Raw genomic sequence first — 22,961 nt, forward strand, 5'->3', positions numbered from 1 at the left:
GTAATCCACATGAAAACGTGCACCGTGTCCACGCTCCGGTGTGTGTAAGACAACCCTGGTCAGCACAGCGACCCTTTCCTGAACTTGGCCAACAACTGGGTGTTCTCCCTGAGGCGACCCCAGGGCCAAGGGCCGGCAGGGAAAGGCTGGCATTGTGGACCCCATTTCTCAACTGGGAAAACCGAGGGGCTCAGCTTAACTAACCTACCTGCCAGGCTAGCAATGGTGGAGCTGCAAACAGAAGCCCGGGGTCTGCCTCTGGCTCTGCGTCCAGCCCCTCCACAGGCACTAGATCCTCCAGGCTGGGTGGCTGAAGACCCGACCCACCTGAGCGCCACCAGGGTGAGCAGCAGCTTCTGGTTTCCTTTAGTGGGGTCTGCAGGGGGGCACTTACCCACTTGATGCGCCCGACATGTGCCAGCCTCCAACAAGGCTTTCCCTGATGCCCAAAGCGCCCGTCCCTGCCTCTGAGACCCCAGGGCACCCAGGCAGCCCCGGGAGCGTGAGCGTGAGCGGGAGGCGTGGGGACGGGGCCCGCGGGCCGGGATGTTGTGCCGCTCACACGCACCTGCTGGAGCCGCCGCCTGGCTCCCGGGACGCCCGGCCTCTGGAGTCCTGGCCACCCTCCCCCCCACCCTCCGCGAGCCCTGCAAACCACGTCACCTGTGCCGCGTCCGGAGTCACTCGCGTCGCGCGGCGTCTGCGCGCGGCTGGGTTCCGGACGCCGGGAGCTCCGGCGCGGCCCCGGGCTGGCGCCGGCCACAGCGGCCCGCAAGATGCTCGGCTGCCCCGGGAGCCGTCCCCGGGGTGCAGCTGCCGCCGCCGCCTCCCGCCCGCCTGGACTGCGGGCTCGGGTTACCGCAGCGCCGCTCCTTAAAGGGGCCGCGGCCGCGCGCGCCGCGCTCCGCTCCCCGCGGTCCGACCACGGGCACAGGGGGCGGGGCCGACCTCCGCGGGCTGGAACCCGGGTCCCGGGAAGGGCTCAGGAGCAGGAGCCGCCGGGGCGGGCACGGCGTCTGCCTGTCCAAGGCGAGGAACCGAGCCCGCCAGTGGGGACCAGCGCGAGTCCGCTTCCGCAGCGGCCGTACCTGGGCTCGCCACGTCACCAAAATTCCGCTCAGGTTATGAGTTTACATTCTGCCTCCAATGCCCAAATTCTGCCCAAATGAAGCGCTGGGGTTCACCATCAGGGCGCAGAGGACAGCTCATGGATGGATTTTCAGGCCACGTCAGCCTCGGGGCTCCAGCCCGGGGCTGCAGGTACCCCGGTAGTGGCATGTGCGCCACAAGCACTGTCTCTCCTCCAGGGAAACACCCCACAAGCGCACTCCACCCGCGCCCTGACCCCGAGGATTGCAGAGAGGGGGCTGGGGGCGAGACGGGAATTGGCGGTGCTCGCTCAGGATTCCAAGCTGCCCAGTGAGTCAAGTTTGCCCTTAAAGTAGCTCTCCTGACCTGCTACATGTATACTCAGAAAGTTCCGAGTGTTCCTGATATCCAGAGGGAGTCCCTTTGAATAAAACAAAACAGAGGTACACTTAGGCTGTGATAAATCGCAAAAGACAGTTACAAGTCCTTCTTGGAAAGAAGTAAGTTCTAAAGTAATTAGTAAACACCACCGTGAATAACGTCAGAAAGTTCCTGGTAAGAAATGTCTACCCACAAAACCGTGCGCGCGCACACACACACACACACACACACAGAGGGCAACAAGCTGGACCTCGCTGGGCTCAATTTTGTCATCTGTAAAATGGAGAGGCTAATGAGTCTTGACTTCTGAAGACCCCAGTCCTGGCAGATGGACCTCAGAGCGACTTAGAAAAGGCGACACCTGCCCCACCCACCCTGAAAGGACAGAAGCAGCCTGCGCTCAAGCAGGGAGGAAGACTCTGTAGCCCCACCCCCCCAAAGGCATCTCCCAAGATGCTCCCCAAGATGCTCAGGACACCGCAGGGCGCCCCGTGCCCCTGGAGCACACGCTTCACCATGTGCAGAGCCCTCGACAACTCTGGCTGGCCCCATGCCTGCCTTATGCTCTCAGGTGGCAGGGCGGTTGTACGGGCTCACGTGGGGTCAGCCCTGCACATGGGACCTCGGGACTCTGCATCAAAACCACCTCCTCCAGACAGACTCACTGCTGTGCTTGACCCGGGGCCGACTGTACCAGCATTATTTTATCTGACACGCGTGTTCTTAACACCCACAGCCGTGGCCTAGGCCCAGTGAACCCACAGAAATCCACTGTGCTCTAGGTCCTTCAGGCTGGGGCCCCGGGAAATGTACCACCAGACCCTCAGATTGTACAGAACAGGCGTGTGAAGGACAGGAGGACCCCAGGGACAGGAGAGGAATCCAGTCTGTGTTAGTAGAACCTTAAAACTTTTAAGTGAATCAAAACTCAGTGACCTTAGGAGGCAGAACATATCAAGTGCGTATTTTCCCTCAACATTTTAAGGCAGCTTAATTTCTTTAAAAATATCTATTTCACTCTTCACATTCTGAATCTTTCGTTAGTCTTAACCTTCCACTTAACCAGTACTGCCTTTCCAAGGACGGTCGCCACCCCCCCTCCCCCACCCCCCGCCGCCCCGTGCTGTACTTACTGTCTGAAGCTTTTCTGCATTTTAAATATGAAGTACCCCAATGAACTGCACTTTTTATATTTTTTGTTCAGGAAAACAGTTCAAAGGAACAATTCATAGAAAATGAAATTATTCATCCAGACTTAAAAAGAAAAAAACCCATGAAAAGTCAAAAATTTTTCTGATAAATTTTGGTTTCCACAAACTCCTAAACTTCTCAACAGTGTCAATTGTTCGGAAAGCTGAGACCAAAAGCTGCTTCTTTCTAAAATAACAAGATAAATGAAGCGAAACTATTCTGGAAAACCGCCTTAATTATCCACTGTTGTCTGTCCATCAGTGAAGGTATCTCATCAAAATGACAACAAACATTTTGATAAGAAAGGCCGATTCAGTCAAAAACTCAGGCACAACTCTTTTATTTATGGGTTGTTTCAGTGTATCAATAATTGCAAGGTATTCTGAGTATTTAAAAGTACTATCATTTGTTTTTCAGAATTTTCAAGAAGAAACTATTTTGAGATATTAACAGTGACTGTCTCTGGGCAGATGAGATTCTAGTCTTGTGTTCTTTTTGCTTATTTTATGTGATTTTTCCTATAATACAATTTACTATAAATTATAAATAAATCACAATCATGATTAATAAAAATTATGATAATGTGAATCATAATTGACATAAATTTAAAACATAATTTTTATTTATTTATTTTTTTAGTGACAGGGAGAAAGAAAGAAAGAAACAGGGACAGACAGGAAGGGAGAGCAACGAGGAGCATCAACTCATAGCTGCAGCACCGTAGTTGCTCATTGACTGCTTTCTCGTGTGTGCCTGACTGGGGGGACAAGGGGGCCTCCAGCTGAGCCAGTAACCCCTTGCTCAAAGCAGCGACCTTGGGCTTCAAGCCAGGGACCTTTGGGCTCAAGCCAGCAACCATGGAGTCATGTCTTATCTATGAACCCGTAATCAAGCTGGTGACCTCGGGGTTTCAAACTTGGGTCCTCAGCATCCCAAGTCAACACTCTATTCATTGCACCATTGCCTAGTCAGGCATATAATTTTTAATTTTTTTAAAGACTTTATTCATTTTAGACAGGAGAGAGAGAGAGAGAAAATGAGAGAGAGAGAGAGAGAGAAAATGAGAGAGAGAGAGAGAGAGAAGGGAGGAGCAGGAAGCATCAACTCCCATATGTGCCTTGACCAGGCAAGCCCAGGGTTTTGAACTGGCGACCTCAGCATTCCAGGTCGACGCTTTATCCACTGCGCCATCACAGGTCTAATTTTTAATTTTTAATAAAAGTAATACATATGAGTGAAAATTCAAATGGGCATATGAACTAATTTAGAATAACTTTTAAAAAAGTAATTTTTTATATTTCTTTCATATGCAAATATATTATCTCTCTAACATTCTCCAATCACACTGATCCGCTAACGTCATTACAACTATTGTTCATGCAACAGTGTTACTATAATCAACCCTCTCCGTCTCAATCATGTGCATCACCAACTGAAGTTCCCGTTGGAGACACTCTATATGGGAAGTCATAAGCATCAAAAATTTTAAGAATTATTCATATAGAAGTAATAAGTTGTTAGCATTATTTATATAGAAAATGCATATGCTGCCTCCAGATCTCCTACTTAAGACCTGTATTCTTGCATTTTAGTAAAAACAAAATATTTTTCCCTCCAGAAAGTAAGTTTTGAAAAAGTTCCCATTGCCATCTCGTCAATGTATTTTTGTTACATTTTTACAATATTCTAAGACGTTTTTATTTTAAAAAGAAGTCAACCTAGTTTTAATTTTTAAAAATCATCTGGTGAGGATTTGCTTTCCACAAGGAAAAGTATGGTTCTCCTCTAAGACTTTAAAATTCTCCTTGATAGAAAATACCAGGTTAAAAAAAAAAAAAAAAGTTTGAAAGACTGTTACAATTAAATGCCTTCAAGCTTTGTCAAATAAATATATTCCATATTAAACTGTGAAGTATCTCAAAATGCTAACAATGCGTAATAGCCAAGAACTAGGGAGAAAGGGAGTGTGGGATAAAGAAAATTTTAACTATTAATACTATATGTACATAACATATTAAAAACTATAACACTGCAATATCCAAGACGAAAAGATCATCGGAATAAGTAAATTTAACTTAATCTATGAAGTCTTCCTGCAATCAAATACAAATTCAGCATTTCACAAAAAACAATATATACCAAATTAAAATAAAATGTCAGAACTTTTTTTAGCACAGCATTCCTTTTCTTTGGATGTAGATAGGAAACTCACTTGTCCTCTAAACATTTAGAGACAGACGCTCTGGTCTTCAGAGTCTGGATGTTTGGCGATACCCAGCGTGTGGATGAAACATTTTCTGCGGTGGCTCTCTCTCTGCAAGGCTGCAGGTCCCCTGGGCCCCTGCGAGGACTGGAGCCGCCTGGGATCCCGCTGCCCCACAGTGGCACTCGCATTGCATCAGAGCCACCGCCCCCAGCCAGTCTTCTCTGTCCCGTCTTGTTCTCCCGCCTTCTAATTTACCTCTCTGATGCCGTTGGTTAGAAAACAGTACAGAGTTTCTGAATTCAGAAATAAATGAGATACATGGTCAGCCAAAGTCCAGCTTTCTGGGACAAGGGATGGGCTCACTATCAAAGCCCATCACCGGCGGAAGAGGCAGCATTATGGTCCCTCAGAGGCACCGCTGAGAGGCCCACAACCATGTCCTGGGAGCGTGACCTCTGACCGTGACGGTGTTCAGTTGCTGGGGACAAGGCTGCTGTCACACACACCGCTGCACCTCGCCCTGCACCGTGCAAGGGGGTGCTCTGCGGGGGTTCTCCCCACACAGTCTTCCCACTCCTCCGGCTTGCCAAGGAACCCATGCAGGAGATCAAGATTCTACGGCCGGGGGCGAATCCCAACTGATGACCTACGTGCTAGCCAGGAAAAGGGCGAAAGAAGGAAGCTTCCCTCATGTTGGACCCTGGGCTCCGACCTGACGTTAATAAAAGGGAACAAGTGATAGAAAAGACGGCCTTGCCTTCCTTGCAGAGCTCCGAGAGGGAACCCGCCCCGGTCGGGACAGAACAGCTGCAGCAGGTGAGGCTGTAACAGATTACTGCACCCAGCGTTCCCCTGGTACAGAGAGGGAAAGCGGTCCTAACAGTGAGGTTTCATTCACTCTTACTCCGAATGATTAACTCTTTCCACAAAGAATGCAAATTATGCCCTGGCCAGTTGGCTCAGCTGTAAAGCATCGGCCTGGCCTGTGAAAGTCCTGGGTTCAATTCCCGACCCAGGGCACACAGGAGAAACATCCATCTGCTTCTCCACCCCCCCCCCTCCTTCTTCTCTGTCTCTCTCTTCCCCTCCTGCAGCCAAGGCTCCACTGGAGCAAAGTTGGCCTGGGCACTGAGGATGGCTCTATGGCCTCTGCCTCAGGTGCTAGAATGGCTCTGGTTGCAACAGAGCGATGCCTCAGATGGGCAGAGCATCACCCCCTGGTGGGCATGCCGGGTGGATCTCGGTCAGGCGCATGCAGGAGTCTGTCTCTCGGCCTCCCCGCTTCGCAGTTCAGAAAAATACAAAAAACAGAAAAAAAAAAAAGGAATGCAAATTTAAAAGTGTTGTGGGAAACTTGGAAGGCAATTGTGTAAATTCTGGTGGAGAGCCATACAAGTTGTTCTTGGAAAATAAGTAACCATAACCAACAGCTACAAACACCAACTGTCTGGGTTCTGCATCCATTATATTGACGTGTAAAGGGGGGGGCAGATAAACACGTATAGTACCCCCCCATCTTCCCTCCATTTCAGTTACCCACAGTCACCGTGGTCCAAAGTTATCAAATGAAAAGCTCCAGAAATAGACAATTCAGAGGTTATAAGTCGCATGTCACTCTGAGGAGCCTGATGAGACCCGCTGGCGGCCCACTCTGCCCCGCCTCTGGGTGGACACACTGCCCACCTGTCGGTCACTGGGTCTCAGCTGCTCTGTTGAGGTTTCACGGTGCTTGTGTCCCAGTGACCCTTATTCTGCCTGCTCGTGTCTCTCTCACTTCACGTCACCCTGCAGACACCGTGTCCTCTCACGTCATCCTGGGAAGGAGGGTGAGTCCAGTGCGGTCATATTTTGAGGGAGAGACTACATTCACTAACTTCTATGCCAGCCTATTGTTATAACGGTTCTATTTTATTATCATTGTTGTTCATCTCCTCTGGGCCTCATTTATAAATTAAGCTCTAGCACAGGTGTGCACATACAGGAAAAGAACATAGTATTTATAGGGTTCAGTGCTACCTGTGGCTTCAGGTATGCCCTGGGGGCCCTTCAAATGTACCCCCATGAATAAGGGGGCAGCTACAGAGCTCAGGGGGCCCTTCAAATGTAACCCCGTGAATAAGGGAGCAGCTACAGAGCTCAGGGGGCTCTTCAAATGTATCCCCGTGAATAAGGGGGCAGCCACAGAGCTCAAGTTCAAAACCCCACGTTTCCTGAACAGTTCAGGTGGCTCTTCTTTGTAGATCTGCCCTGCACAGGTGGGTCGTGACCACCGCAACAATCAAAACCAGTCTCGGGATTGGGAAATTCGTATAAAAATACTGAGCTACCTCGCAGACACCATTACTGTGTCCTCACCCTGACCCAGACTCCTCCCTTCCTCTGCTTTCCACAGAGACATTATCTGCAAGCACTTCATGGTGTTCCCCTGCTCAACGTGGCATCAAAGGGTCCCTGAGGCGTGGGCCGGCCTCCCACCAGCCCTGTGTTCTCTCTCTCTTCCTCCCTGCATGGGAGCGCACGGGCGGCTTCCGTCACTTCATGTCCTCGGGGTCTCAGCGCTCGCCCACGCTCGTCCTTGCAGACAGGCACGGCGCTGGCTCTCACGGACGTCCTAGGGAAGGGTCCTTGCACGGGACCTGCGTCCTCTGCTCTCCTTTCTCAACAAGCTCTTGCGTCCTCCTATCCTTGATCTCTCCGCCTCTGAGCCTGGTGATGGCTCGCACCCAGTAACACAGGGGACTTCCTGCTTCCACTGGGACCTCTGCCTTCTTTAGTGTTCCGCCCACTCCAGCCGATGCCCTCGTCCAATCTGGACCGGATCTCAGCCATGGCTTACCTCTGTCCTCCCTACCACCCCGATCCGCGGAGGTGTATCTGATGTCAACGCCTCTTACGCAACAGCGGCCTGAACCTCCTGATCTCGAGCTCTAGGGCTCTACTCCGAACATCCTATGGTGTGCTCCCGGGTTCTCCGAATGCAGTTAACTACGACTCATCACCTGCACACACTCTTCCCTCTCCTTTTTCTCCGTGTGGGGTGTCTCCTGCCCCTAATCACCCAGCTGGGAAACCTCTATTTTCCCAGGCGCCTCCCTTTCGCTTGGCCCTCAGTATCCAAGTAGACATGAAATTCCATCAGTTCTGCTCCCTAAAGGTCTTCCGCCTATTTTCCTCCTGTCCTTCCTCCCTCCAAGCTTAGGCCCACAGACCTGCCCTCACCTCTGCTATCTCTCCTGCATCTTCCCTCTTTGAGGCTTTTTTTTAAAGTGAGAGGAGGGGAGATAGAGACTCCGCATGCGCCCCAACCAGGATCCACCCGACAACCCCATCTGGGGCCACTGCTCACAATGGAGCCATTTTTAGTGCTTGAGGCAAAGGCTTCAGGGAGCCATCCTCAGCCCCGGGGCTGACGTGCTCAAATCAATTGAGCCATGCTGGCAGGAGGAGAAGAGGGAGAGAGAGAGAGAGAGAGAAGGGAGAGGGGGAGGGGTACAGAAGCAGATGGGTCATCTCTCCTGTGTGCCCTGACCAGGAATCAAACCTGGGACATCCACACAATGGGCTAACACACTACCACTGAGCAACCAGCCAGGGTCATGCTCTTTGCGTCTCCATACATAGTCTACGAGGCTACCAAGTCCGTCCCACCTTCCAAAGCACAGGACCATGTCTCATAATAAACACTCATTCATTACAGAAGAAACTGCAAATCCTTGCGACCACACGTGTTTCTTTCCTGGTCATCCATGGACTGCCTCTCCCCTCAGCCTCACATTTCTCAGCGGGCTTCTACCTACCTCTGACCCTCCCTCCTCTGACAGAAGCTGCATGCCTGCCTCCTAGCTCAGACTGACCTTTCCGGTTTTACCATTTCCTCTCCTCTCAGGTTCTTCGCCGGATCCAGCCAAATCCAAGCATGAGTCTCTCCCGAGAAACGCTAACGCGCCTTCCTGCCTCCCCGCTTCTGCCCGTGCCGCTTCCAAAGCACAGCTCGTCTTCCCTGCACATCTCCCTGTCCAAAGCCCTCCTGTCTGGAGGCCCAGATCAAACGCCACGTTCTTGCATGGGTCACACAGTCCACCAGACAGACTATCTCTCTTCTTCTTCTCTCCTTCTTTGAGACTGACTTCCTAACTTGCTCCGTGGCAAGTGTTTTCCTTCTCCTACTGAAAGAGCAGAGGCATTGAGTCGTTCACAGCGGTGCTTCTCAGACCACCTGCTACAGAACAGCTGCAGCCCCGTCCAACACAGGACAGAGCCCCCTGGACCAGTGTCTAGAGGCGGTGTGCAGATCTCCGCAGTGGAAAAGCCAGCTTCCCATGAGGTGCACAGGAAGCCAGAGACCTGGGCGGGGGGCGGCGGGGCCTCAAGTTAGACCAGGAGCAGCATTTCGGTTCTGTCCGTTAAAAGATAATGTTCAGAAAGAGCTAAAATCGGGACTCTGATACAGATAGAAGACAAGAGAAAGTCAAGTTTTGTTTCACTCATTCAACGAGGGAGGCAGGCAGATGTTACGACCTGATCGAAAGAGAATCTGGAAAAGGCAGTGACATCGAGTTGTAAAGTAGCTGAAAGATGGTGAGAGGTGACAATCAGACCCAGACGGTGAGAGGTGACAATCAGACAATCCAGAGGATGCAGGGTGGCTCAGAGAGAGTGAGAGGCCGGAGCCAGGTGACCTGGAAGGCGTCCTCGAGGCAACCTGGAGTTTTCTACTAAAGCACGAATATCTTCCTACGCCTCTTACGAGCTGTGTGACTTGGAGCACGTTACTTAACTTCTCTGAGCCTCAATTACTTTATATGGAAAACGGTAACAAGATTTCATAAAGTTTAAAAAGTTTTCAGGGGGATACTATTCGCCTAGCAGAGCTCTTGTGACAACTAAGTGAGGTCACAAGTGCCAGGAGCTGGGGACAGTGCTAAGCCCGTGATCCTTGCTGAACCACGAACTATATATAAGCGCCCGACGCTGCATTCTCGTTTACTAATGAGCGTGTTCATTCCATCAGCCAGCCAGTGTGTGTTGAAGACCTACTCGTGCCCGGTGTAGGTGGGTCACGGAGCAGCCCTGTCCCCTCCTCCCGGAGCCCAGGCTCGCAGAGGGGATGCGGACTGGGGCTCCACTCCACTCTCCCTGTGACGCCCCTCTGCCCCGGGTGTAAGTGGGGAGCCTGTAAACAGTGAGTCCTCGCGGAGGGCAGGGACAGGTGGGGTGGGGACACGGCCATCCACCCTTGTCTCGCTGCTACAAGGCATAGGCCAGGGTCCTAGAATTCTCCCCTTCTGACCCAGAGAAGCAGGCGCTCTCGGCAGGGAACGGAGCCACACGCTGGATGCCAGAGGTCTTTTCACTGTCTTCATTTTATTTTTCCTGTTACTTAACTACAGGCTGTAGGTCTCTTCGTTCTCACAGAATTTCCATCATTTTAAACTGACTTGTATGTTAAAAAAAAAAGGTAAGAAAAAAAAGAAAGATCTTCGAGTAGCCTGTCTCGTGCTGTTGCTCCCAGACCTTCTTCTGTGATGAGTAATACCTTCGACTGTTCGAGATTTGTTTTCAAAGAAAGTAGCACTTGACTTAATAAAAGAAATATTATCCCAGAGTGGGGGGGACAGGGGTGAAAACAGAGGGGTGTGAGCCCAGGGTCAGGTGGCTCACCACGCGCAGGACGCAGAGGGCAGCGCTGTGCTGGCGAGCCCGGCTGAATCCTCAGGTGAGCAAGAACTCACGCAGGACGCGGAGGGCAGCGCTGTGCTGGCGAGCCCGGCTGAATCCTCAGGTGAGCAAGAACTCACGCAGGACGCGGAGGGCAGCGCTGTGCCGGGCCTCACGCGTGTTCATCTCACGCAACACGCACAAGGGCTGTGCAATCAGCACCTGCACTTCCTGTGCTGTCAGGCGCTATGTTAAATAAGCACTATTGTCTTATTTTATGAAGAAAATATCATCGCTTGGAGAAGCCGAGTGACCCTCCCAAGACGACACAGCCAGCGAGGGGCACAGGCACACCTCACCCCACGTAACCGCTTCCCAAAGTACCGGACATTCCATCTCACGTGAGGAACAGGAGACTCAGGACCCAGAGAGATGACGGGACCTCCTGGGAAAGAACAGCTAGGAATGGGTCCCGGGATCCCACGCCCAGGCAGACAGGGAGGAAAGAGAGAGCACTCCAGGAAAAAAGCATGACAAACCCAGGAGCAGGGAGTAGCTTGGCGTGTCCCCAGGAACTGGTAACGCTCCAAACACCATAGGCATTTATGCAAATGGAAGACCGGGCCGCTGAAGTCGGCAGGAATTGTGAAAAGTAAGTTGTGCAAACTGAATACTGCGGAGTGCGCAGGAGGAGATGAGAACAGAGGCCCGGCTTGAGCAAGGGAAGGAGATGAAAGGTTTAGGAGCCAGGGGCCAAGGCCGGCGTGGTTGAGATGGAGAGTCTGGGAGTCAGACAACCTGCCACTTATGGCAACCTAAGGAAAGAGCCTCCCTAAGCCAGAGCCTTCTCGTCTATAAAGTGGATATAATAACATGGTCATGGTGAGGCTTAAAGGAAGCAGGTCTGCAGGTGCCTCCTCCTGAGCGTCGGGTCCAGGAGGCACTCAGTCAAGGACGGTGCCAGTGTTAACAGTGGCATGTTGCAATTATGGTCGTGATGCGAGTACACTGAGACCCAGTTTGGGTCCTTTCGAAGGACGAGGGCGTTAAATACACTGACTGGTGCCTTTCTTGCCAAGGTTGTTTAGAAATAAGCAAGGCTGCTCTATCTGTTCAGACGCAGAGAACGGAGCAGTGTGAGAATGGCCCAGGCCCGGACCCCAGGGGGAAGCAGGTGTCAGGAACACGGTGAGGCTGAGGCTTCCTCCGATGTTTCCTGTGTCCCCGCCACCCCCGTGTCTGACACTGAGCTACAGGGTACATATTCCAAAGTAATGGGGGCCCAGCCTCCTTTCACGAGGAGTCCAGTTCTTGCGGATGATCCTGGCTGGTCCGGACCCCCGGCCTCCTCTCCTAGGTATGGCTTCACGCTTGCCCTCGGTCTGACGCTGACACTGCTCCTGCGGAAGTGACCTTGGCCTCCCGGCTCCATTCCCTGTGCCCCCGAGCTCCTCCCCCTTGCCTCTGGATGACTTCCTTCTCTGGCCGCTGGAGCCCCCATGAAACAGATGATACCCTGTTCGATCCAAGCCTATCCTTGGTACCCTAGCCAGGTCCCAACCCCCCTTGCTGCTCTAGTGAAGTTCCACCGACCCCGTCCACAGCTGGTGGTGCTGGTGTGCTTGAGAAACTCGGTCAGCAAGAAGCGGGATAAGGAGAGACTGCCCCACGTTAGAAACCTACCTGGGCTGTGGAAGGAGGCGGTGTGGGGGAGGGGGAAAGAAGAGGCAGGGCCCCTCACAGCACACCTGAACGCCTGTATGAGGTATGACTCGCCAAGTTATCTGCGTTTCTTCAGCTCCCTCCTGTCTTCCACCTCCCCGGTGAGCCTCACTCCCACTGACCCGGTCCAGAACACACGCAGTGTGAGTGGAGGTGGGGGGCACGTGACCTCAGGCAGCCAGGTCCCGAGTGGAGGTGGGGAGCACGTGACCTCAGGCAGCCAGGTCCCGCTGTGAGCAAGGACAGAGACAGCACGCCCAGGACGGGGAGACAGTCCAGAAACTGAGGCCATCGGGCAGAGCAGGGCCCCAGGTCATGCCCAAACCAAGGCCATCCAGGAAACTGGCAGACACTCGGGACGCACTGAACTCTTGAGTTGTGCAACAGGGGCTTGCACAAACAACCTTATCTAGATGAAAACAAACCCGTGATCCCCACCTACACGTGGGGCGGCACAAACCCTACAGGTCTCTTTCCAGTGCTCCGAACTTGGCCCGGCTGTCTTGCCCTAGGTCACTGCCACAGCCTCTTCATGGTGGACCAACTTGTTCTTGCAGGGCCAGAGGATAAGTGCTTCGGGCCCTGTGGGTCAGGGGGTCACTCACTCACCTCTGCACTCAGGCCTGGAAGCAGCTATAAACAACACGAAAGTGAACGGGCAAGTTTGTTTATAACATCGGGGGCTGGGCTTGTGCTCTGCTCCTGGAACTGTCCACGTTCTAGTCGAGTACACTTTCTAAACACCACTCTCCTGTCTGATCACCGAATGGCTTCCCACCGGGCTCAGGATAAAGTCCAAATTCCTTACCGGAGCGAACAGGTTTCATCCCTGTGGCCTCCTCTCTGGTCATCTTTGCTCCGGGCTCAATTTCTCAGCACTGCTGGCTTGCTTTAAATCACCCAGGCCCCCGTTCTCTCTTCCTCCCACGCATCTGCGTGTGTCATTGGAATAGCCCCCTCCCCACCCCCAGCCTCTGCGCCTACTCATCTATATTTCAAGTTTCCCATCAAATGCCACCTCCTCCAGGAAGCGTTCCCTGAGCCCTAAGGTCTCACACATGTTGAGGTTGCTGACTTAATTGTCCGCCTGACGCTCTGTGGGGAGAGGAAACTGGTCCGAGGGCTCCACAGTCCTCAATAAAGAACCAGTGAGTAAATGGGTTCCTGAAGACAGGAACCGATTCCAAAATGGAGGGACCCTCACAGGCTAACTGGTAGAGAACGGGCTGAGGCTTGTTTGAGCCGTGCCCTCTCACCCAGGTCTGCTCCTGCCCCGTGCGCTGCAGCGTGCAGACAGGCTGAAACACACAGCTCCCACCCCCCCACCCAGCAGCCAAAGTCCCGAGTGCTTTCTGTCTGCCTCGGTCTCGAAACCCAGCGTGCTCACCCCCTCGGGCTCCCGATCGCTCAGCTCACGTCCCGTCTACCATCCTGCATAGCCTGTCCCTCGCAGTCGGTCACGTCCACTCGGGGTGACCCGGCGTGCCTTTCTGCACAGCCTGTCCCTCGCAGTCGGTCACGTCCACTCGGGGTGACCCGGCGTGCCTTTCTGCACAGCCTGTCCCTCACAGTCGGTGATGTCCACTCGGGGTGACCCGGCGTGCCTTTCTGTACAGCCTGTCCCTCGCAGTCGGTGATGTCCACTCAGGGTGACCCGGCGTGCCTTTCTGTACAGCCTGTCCCTCGCAGTCAGTGATGTCCACTCGGGGTGACCCGGCGTGCCTTTCTGTACAGCCTGTCCCTCGCAGTCGGTCATGTCCACTCGGGGTGACCCGGCGTGCCTTTCTGTACAGCCTGTCCCTCGCAGTCGGTCATGTCCACTCGGGGTGACCCGGCGTGCCTTTCTGTACAGCCTGTCCCTCGCAGTCGGTCATGTCCACTCGGGGTGACCGGCGTGCCTTTCTGCACAGCCTGTCCCTCACAGTCGGTCATGTCTACTCGGGGTGACCGGCGTGCCTTTCTGCACAGCCTGTCCCTCACAGTCGGTAATGTCCACTCGGGGTGACCGGCGTGCCTTTCTGGCCCGTGCTCAGCACACTGCCTGCGCCATGTGGCGGCGGGCCTGCTCCACACACCAGGCTCACGGGACTTACCGTTAGCCTGGCCTGCGGGACTTAATCGCTTTGTCTGCGTTCAAACCTCACCAACAACGTCGTGAGAGGTTTCCTTCCATTCTTCCCACTGGACGGTTAAGGAAATGACCTAACGGAGTGAAGCCATGTGCCTAAGAAACAGAGCCAACGGCAGAGCCGAGCTGACAGGGACGAGGGTCCGACTCCCAGCTCTGCAGTCTCTCTGGGGCTGGGCTGGACCTGCCCCTCCCACGACTGTTCCCTTGTGCGCACGTGGAAGCCCCCCTCAGCCCCCGCGGCCTGCCCGCCAGGTGCGTCCTGGGTCAGCCACAGGAGGGCTGAGTCCAAGGAGGTCCCAGTGGCAGCCCCCGCGAGGGCAGGCGCCATGCTCAGCGCTGCTGGTGTGCTCCCTCCCGTAACGCCCCTGCCCCCTCCCCCGCCCGCCACACGGGAACAGAGGCACGAGGAGGTGCGCCAGGCCGCAGTGCGGGGTTGGGAACCTAAACCTAAGCTGCTCCGGGGAAGAAGAGGCCACCCCGGGACGCGGAAGGCGTTGTGGACTTCCTCAGGCCTCGTGGGACGGGGTGGGAAGCGTGGGTGAGGTTCCGTGATGTGATCGCCACCGCCCGGGACAGGAGATTACAGCTACGCGATGTGGTGGCTGCTCACTGCCGCTGAATGGTCACAAAGCTTCGTGTCTTCACACAGCCGTTGCTCCCCAGCTGCCGATCCTGCGCTTGGCTGTTCGGCCTGAACTCGGCTGGGAGGTTCTGCTGGTTTTTCTCGGTCGTTTCTTGTGTGCTGCTATTTCTGTCTTGAAATCCTTAATATCAATAGTTATGAAACGCGGGGCCTGGGGCCACGCGGGCTGGTGACAGGTGCTGTCGCCGCGTGTCATTCTCCACCCGCCTCTCATCCACCCGGAGGCTGGGCCGGGCTGCTGCACGCGACGAGAGAGGCTCCCAGCCTCCTGAGGCCGAGGCTCCTCACCCCGCTCATCACTCGGGCTGCGTGTTCCTGACCAAAGCAAGTCCCGAGGCAAGCGCAGATACGAGGAGGCCGAGTTCTGAAGTTCACCACCCGGCGTGAGGAAGAGGAGGAGGAAGTCACCGGGCAAAGACGTACGTGGCGGGGGGGGGGTGTAGGATGAGTTTGTGACCCTTTATTGCAACCTGTCACAGAGGACAAACGTGTTTAGGGGGGACATGAAACCGTTTCCGTCTGGGACACGTTGGGATTAAGGTTTCTCCCAGGGTCAATCCATGCAAAGGGACCCGGTACCTGCACACGGCTGGTCTAGAACATAAAAGCAGACCCCGCTGGACATACAAATCTGAGAGCTGTCAGCATGCAGGCAGCAGGGTTCTGAACAAATGCATCAAGTTTATTCCAGAGGTGACAGTGACCCAGGAGATCCCGTCAACTCCAGACCACCGCACTCGCGAAGGACCGCCCCACCACGCTCACTGTCAGCGACCGCCCCACCACGCCCGTCCACCACGCTCACTGTCAGCGACCGCCCCACCACACTCGCTGTCAGCGACCGCCCCACCACGCCCGCCCACCACGCTCACTGTCCGCGACAGCCCCTTCTACATGAGATGGACAGCGCGTCCCCTGAACAGGCGGGTGACCCAAGCTGGGTGCAGGTATGAAGCAGGGGCCAAGGTACCTCCGGCACCGTGAGTTCGGGCAGAGCCCCCCCTTTAGAATCTCAGTGGTGGGCGGGGCCATCCGTGTGAACAGAGAAGAGGGATGTGACTCCAACAGAGAAACAGGCACCTCAGGCACTCTGCTTGGCAGACTTTTAACTGGAAACAGGACCCCTTTCCATCCCACACCCCCAAAAAGAAGAGACCCAGGATCCACAAATTCCAAACTAAAATGGGTGCTTGTTTCTTCAAAGTGTCCGAGAAAGCAGCAACCTCTCGTTCTTGCACAAAATGGCCAAAAGTCCTTTAAGAAGCCGAGTCACTCCGTGGAGGTGGGACTGAACTGTGTCTTCTCCAAGGGAAACCAATGCTTCTTACTGACACCTGTGCTTATGTTCTGGGCGACACAGATCACTGTGGTGGAGTGTCACCTTCTGCCTCGCTCGTGAGACTGGAACCCCTTAACCCCTGGAGTCCCCCCCCAAGAAAGAGAATGCCCACTCCCTCAAACGAGGCCTGAGGCACTGCGATATGGAGGAAGAGACCGAAGGGGACACCCTGGAAGGACGGACGAGGCCACCAGTGGGAGAGGTTTGGAAGAAAGGTAAGAGGGTGGGTGGGAGGAGGCACTCGTGAGGTGTTCTCCTCACGAGTCTCAGTCTGAGGGCTCCCTGTTGGGTGGTTTGTGAGACCCTTTCAGATGGGTTCTTGGAGAGACGTGTGGTGGAGGCCGACTGGGAAGGTTCGCTAAGACGGGACAAACCTAGCAGCCCATTCATCTGCCAGCTTTGCCTGAGAAAGGGTCTGTTTGTATTTGCAGAAGCAAGTTGGGTCAGCATGAACTCAACCACGCTCCTGGACGCTCCACCCAGAGCGTCAGCACAGAGTCAGCCCAGGGCAAGGCCTGTGCCCACCAATCCTGACCCTTACAGCTCGGACAGGGCCATGCCCCTCTCCCATATGCCCACAGACCTCCCCGTGTACCTGGTCACATGTTCAGGACGACCACCTCGTCACGTCTGAAATGTCACTATGCTCTGTGCTCAGCAGAAGCCTTCAGTTCCATGGCACAGCCCGATGGCATAAAAACATCCTCGGAGTGGAAAAACACCCTGGCACAGGGACAAAGGTGTGGTTCAAGACCGGAGTGCATTTCTCTGCGGCCGGGCTGAGCCTGGCTGGGCGCTGACAGGCATTATGCTGAGCCAGACCGACTGAGGGAGGTCTCATCGCTCTCCTTACTACTTTCTTTTTTTTTTTTTTTTTTTTTTTTTTTAACGGGGAGACCAGAGCTTTACAGGCTGAGGGTAAAGACACAAGAGGAGTCTGTGATTCAAGATTCAGAAAGAGGGGCCAGGACTGACGGAGGAAACTGACCATGAAAGGTTTTGTGGAGTTTATAGCACCTCTCAGAAAGGGATATTTAGAGATTCTTTTATATTTCTAAGTTAAAAACAGGTATTTTGCCGTGGCCGTACAGCTCGGTTGGTTAGGGCATCGTCCCGAAGCACAGAGGTTGCCGGTTTGATCCCCAAAACAGATCGATGCTCCTGTCTCTCTCCCTCCCTTCCTCTCTCACTAAAATCAATAAATAAAAATATTTAACAAACACAGCTCTTTCACAGCCCCCTGGTAAATACTAATCCAGAATTACAGTGTTGCCTTGCTCAGGGTCTTTTCAGCGGGCTTTTAACTCACTCCAAAACCCACGCTAGGAGCAAAGGCCCCCGGAGCTCTAGACAAAGGACGACTTGCAAGTTGGGCTGTCTCCCCTGAGATCTCCAGCAAACGCGCTCGTCAGTGAGCGAGCAAGCCTGTGTGTGGGTCACACACCGCGACAGGGCTAGCGATGAACAGAGGGCGCCTCGTGACGAGCGGGACGTGAACTAGACCGCGGAGACACCGAGAAGAAACCAGGTGTCGGGCAGGGCAAGAGCTCCAGGCCCGCGGCCAGACCCTGCGCTCCCGGGCGGGTCGCCCACCCCTCCCGCAGACGCAGACCCTGCGCTCCCATGCGGGTCGCCCACTCCTCCCACAGACGCAGACCCTGCGCTCCCAGGTGGGTCGCCCACTCCTCCCGCAGACGCAGACCCTGCGCTCCCATGCGGGTCGCCCACCCCTCCCGCAGACGCAGACCCTGCGCTCCCGGGCGGGTCGCCCACCCCTCCCCCACCCCTCCCGCAGACGCAGACCCTGCGCTCCCGGGTGGGTCGCCCAGACCTCCCGCAGACGCAGACCCTGCGCTCCCGGGCGGGTCGCCCAGACCTCCCGCAGACGCAGACCCTGCGCTCCCGGGTGGGTCGCCCACCCCTCCCGCCCACCCCTCCCGCAGACGCAGACCCTGCACTCCCGGGTGGGTCGCCCAGACCTCCCGCAGACGCAGACCCTGCGCTCCCGGGTGGGTCGCCCACCCCTCCCGCAGACACAGACCCTGCGCTCCCGGGCGCGTCACCCACCCCTCTCGCAGACGCAGACCCTGCGCTCCCGGGCAGGTCGCCCACCCCTCCCGCAGACGCAGACGTGGGCACTGACCTGGAGGTGGCTCATCCACAAGCGTCCCCTCTCTCGTCCCCTCCTTCTCGCTGTCTTTTCCACGTGAAGTTCCTTCTTCCCGAAGTAACATCACCAGGCCCCCAACGCCACGAGACGGCCACAGTGCGTCCACGGGGTGTCCCGTCAGAGCCCCAGCGGCGTGGCGTGAGCGCAGCAAAGCCTCAGTCTCCTCGCCTGCAAGACGGGGACGATGACAGCACGTAAGTCCGCCGGACGGTGGTGGAAGCAGTCCAGAAAGGACCCGAACGTCCCCTGAGTGGCGGACGGGGCGCGTTCCCACGCACGCGAATTTCACAGGCGGTTTGCCACGTCCTCTCATCATGTCAAGCCAAGGAATCACGTCGAGTCGGAGAAGGGTGACAACACCATTTCTGTGTCTCTGTCGAGGACAGAAAGCTCTGAGGCAGCCGCCAAGGGACCAAGGGACAAAGAGGAAGAACGGGGACAAAGAGGAAGAACGGACAGACTTGATGGACGTTCTGGGCAGGGGCTTCGGGGGCGGGGGGCTGGGATGAGAAGGAAATCAACCCAGTGGATTTCAAAGACATGCAGTTTTAGTGTGGAAACGGAGTTGTTTCTTACTTTGTTCACAGGTCTAACACTGAAAACACAGAACAATCCCTGTGAAAGTAGAGGGGCGACGACTGGTGTGGGTCACTAACCAGCAGGGTGACGGGCTGTGACACTTGCCACCAGGATCTGGGAATCTTTTCCAATAAGACTTGAACATCTCGGCCCTGGCTGGTTGGCTCAGCGGTAGAGCGTCAGCCTGGCGTGCGGGGGACCCGGGTTCGATTCCCGGCCAGGGCACATAGGAGAAGCGCCCATTTGCTTCTCCACCCCTCCCCCTCTCCTTCCTCTCTGTCTCTCTCTTCCCCTCCCGCAGCCGAGGCTCCATTGGAGCAAAGATGGCCCGGGCACTGGGGATGGCTCCTTGGCCTCTGCCCCAGGCGCTAGAGTGGCTCTGGTCGCGGCAGAGCGACCCCCCGGAGGGGCAGAGCATGCCCCCTGGTGGGCAGAGCATCGCCCCTGGTGGGCGTGCCGGGTGGATCCCGGTCGGGCGCATGCGGGAGTCTGTCTGACTGTCTCTCCCCGTTTCCAGCTTCAGAAAAATACAAAAAAAAAAAAAAAAGACTTGAACGTCTCGTTCAAGCAGAAAATGATAAGGTATTTGTAGTTTACTGGTCTGGGACGAGGCGTCTGGACACATGTCTGAAAAGGTGTAGCTGAGACAAATGGACATGAAGTGAAAATAAAATTTGTATCTAGTAATTTCACTGTACACTCATCTCACGCAAGGCTTGACTCAAGACGGTTACGTGTATATATATATAGAGAGAGAGAGAGACACGCACATGCGTATGTCCGCCTACGTATCTAGACCAGTAAGTATCCTTTTTGAGTGCACTTGGAGGAAAAAGTTAGAAAACAGAAAAAGCCGTTCTTGACTAGCATGGGGGAAAAGTCACTTTTTCAAAATCCCTTCCCTCCTATTTGGTTTTAGTGTTTATAAATAAAACGTCAGGAAGTGACTATGACATCACTGTCTTGCTTCCGTTACACACACAGCGTGGTAGCCCACGTCCATGTACACTCTATTAGCACTTTTAATGATACCGTAGACGGTGAGAATGGGAACGTCTCCGAGTCCTGACTCCCGTTCCCTGGCCTTGTGACCAGAGCAAACGACCTCTCTGCGTCTTCCTGTTTTCATTTATGAAATGCGGGTCAGTCCAACGCCTCCCTCCCAGGTTGCTGTCAGAATTAAGTGACTTAATTCGTGTTCTGAGCGCCTGGCGCACAGTAAACACACAGTAAACGCCAGTTGCGTAGTCAACAGCTGCCTCAGCCTTCAGGGTTCGCGCTCCGAGTCCTAGGACGTGGCTGCACCCAGGGTCAGGCTGCGACTGACGCACACATCAGTGCCTCTGACAAGGAAGGAAGAAGTCTCGGCTGTCACGACGAGGGCTTCCTGGCACCCACCCTGCCCAGCCCTGAGCAGTGCTGAGGGACACACGGGCAGTCCTGGGGGCCACGGCTTCCGTCTCTGGCCGAAGAACCCCTTTCAGCTTTCCCTACCTGGTCAGCGGCGATCATGATGCTGACCGGAGGGCGTGGCCTCCTGGGCTCTGGCAGAAAGTCTTCCGTCTCCCTTGGTCATAGGTCACCACCCTCATGAAGACCGAAGATTGCTGGGGTCCGGTGGGAAGGGGCCCGGCTGTCGGGACCCCCAAGCAGCTCCCACTCCAAGGCTGCTCCCCAAGGTGAGGCTGGGTGCTCTCCTCTAGGAGGCCTGGCTGAGAGGCTCATTGTTAAGTCACTGTCTGGGTGGGAGCCGCCTCACCCTGCCCCCAGGGCCCAGCCCAGCAGGACTGAATGCTCGGCGGGTAGAACTGAAGGGAAATGAATGGATGGACGTTTCAGTTGCAGCCGTTCCTGGATAGAGCCACGTCCTAGGACTCCTGGAACGCTAACCCTCATCCTAGCGCTTCAGTCCCCAGCAGCCGGCAGACCAGCCATTATCGCCCCGACTCTTATCTCTGTAGTGACTGGTAACCACCCCCCCAGTCTGGCCCAACTCCCATCCTCCCCACCCCTCACCCGCTTCCACTGCGCTCCCTGGACCTCCCGCTCCGTGACCTATGACCTTCCCTGCGTCCTCAGTTTTGAACTTCTCTCCACTTCCCTGCACGAGCTGGAGCCTCTTGATCCTTATCACTGTGTCCAGACCGTTTCTTTTTCTTTCCAAAAAACCCTCCAGCTCCTCGGCAGGTCCTGCCGTGTGGCGGTGCCACTCTGCACCAGCGTCCCAACAGGACACAGACGGCACGCACGCTCGTGTTAGGTTAACTAGACAGACTACTTTCGAGGGTGTGAATGGGGCAGGACAGGCAGGAGGGCAGTGTGGTAACTCAGGGCCCGTTATTGTGGAACTGTCACACCACCCCCGGGCCTGACAGAACCAGGACCAGGAGCCCCAGGACCCAGGGGAAGAGAGACACATAGAGAAGGCCACGTAGAGGAGCAGGGACCTTCCTTTCAGGGATACAGCCTCCCTCCAGAGGATCTGCTGAGGGTCCTCATTGGCCAAACTCAACTAGAACCAGCGAGCAAGGAGACCTGTCGGTTTCATCTGCAGGTGTCGGCTCCCACGGCACCGAGTGGGGCTGAGGAGCGTGGACCAGGGGACGGTGTCGGCCCCCACGGCACCGAGTGGGGCAGAGGAGCGTGGACCAGGGGACGGTGTCGGCCCCCACGGCACCGAGTGGGGCAGAGGAGTGTGGACCAGGGGACGGTGTCGGCCCCCACGGCACCGAGTGGGGCAGAGGAGCGTGGACCAGGGGACGGTGTCAGCCCCCACGGCACCGAGTGGGGCAGAGGAGCGTGGCCCAGGGGACGGTGTCGGCCCCCACGGCACCGAGTGGGGCTGAGGAGCGTGGACCAGGGGACGGTGTCGGCCCCCACGGCACCGAGTGGGGCAGAGGAGCGTGGCCCAGGGGACGGTGTCGGCCCCCACGGCACTGAGTGGGGCTGAGGAGCGTGGCCCAGGGGACGGTGTCGGCCCCCATGGCACCGAGTGGGGCTGAGGAGCGTGGCCCAGGGGACGGTGTCGGCCCCCACGGCACCGAGTGGGGCTGAGGAGCGTGGCCCAGGGGACGGTGTCGGCCCCCACGGCACCGAGTGGGGCTGAGGAGCGTGGACCAGGGGACGGTGTCGGCTCCCACGGCACCGAGTGGGGCAGAGGAGCGTGGCCCAGGAGACGGTGTCGGCCCCCACGGCACCGAAGTGGGGCAGAGGAGCGTGGACCAGGGGACGGTGTCGGCCCCCACGGCACCGAGTGGGGCTGAGGAGCGTGGACCAGGGGACGGTGTCGGCCCCCACGGCACCGAGTGGGGCAGAGGAGCGTGGACCAGGGGACGAACGATGCCCAGCCGTACCCAGCGCCCTTTCAGGCTGCTGTCACCTCCCACCCTCTGGCTCTGGGCAGACTAGGGCTCCTGGCTCACTACCTCCCTCTGGATACCCTCTAGCTTGAACATCCACGTGTTTGCCCTGCCCCTCTGTGACCGTTTCATCCCTTCTTCTCACTCCTAACGACTATCAGCAACAACACAACGTTGGCTTCAAGCATCCCACTCTGAGTACGTCTCTTTTCATTTTTTCTTCATTTATTGATTTTAGAAAAAGAGAGAGAGAGAAGCATCAACTCATTGTTCCACTTAGTTGTTCCACTTAGTCTTGTACTCGTTGATTGCTTCGGGGTATGTGCCTGACCGGGGACTGAACCAGGGACCTCGCTGCACCTAGCTGACGCTTTATCCACGGAGCCACCAGCCAGCGCTGAGCACATCTTTTATCTCTGTAGTTCACTGACTAATTTTTTCACTGCATTTTTTTCAACCTTCTTCAGACCTCCAGTCCACTGACCCCACACTC

General features: G+C 55.5%; 1 protein-coding gene across 8 annotated transcripts in view; it reads right to left on the reverse strand.

Moving 5' to 3' along the window:
• TLCD4 (TLC domain containing 4) overlaps nt 1-22,961 on the reverse strand; it is a 63,120-nt gene that overhangs the window by 36,363 nt on the left and 3,796 nt on the right. The window contains exon 1 of one of the 8 annotated variants that reach the window (XM_066247248.1): nt 18,504-18,640. The exons of 2 other annotated variants lie outside the window; for them this stretch is intronic. Coding sequence is in view for 2 of the 6 variants with exons in the window: in XM_066247243.1 (XP_066103340.1) it covers nt 4,874-5,055 (182 nt within the window). In the remaining 4 variants the exon portion in view is untranslated. Of the gene's footprint in view, nt 1-394; nt 544-568; nt 593-663; nt 944-4,873; nt 5,125-12,208; nt 12,449-18,503; nt 18,641-22,961 lie in introns of those variants that run through there. 5 more of the 8 variants (XM_066247246.1, XM_066247243.1, XM_066247247.1 and 2 more) reach the window with 5 other exon arrangements.

This window comes from Saccopteryx bilineata, chromosome 11, assembly GCF_036850765.1.
Source record: "Saccopteryx bilineata isolate mSacBil1 chromosome 11, mSacBil1_pri_phased_curated, whole genome shotgun sequence".
Lineage (NCBI taxonomy): Eukaryota > Metazoa > Chordata > Mammalia > Chiroptera > Emballonuridae > Saccopteryx > Saccopteryx bilineata.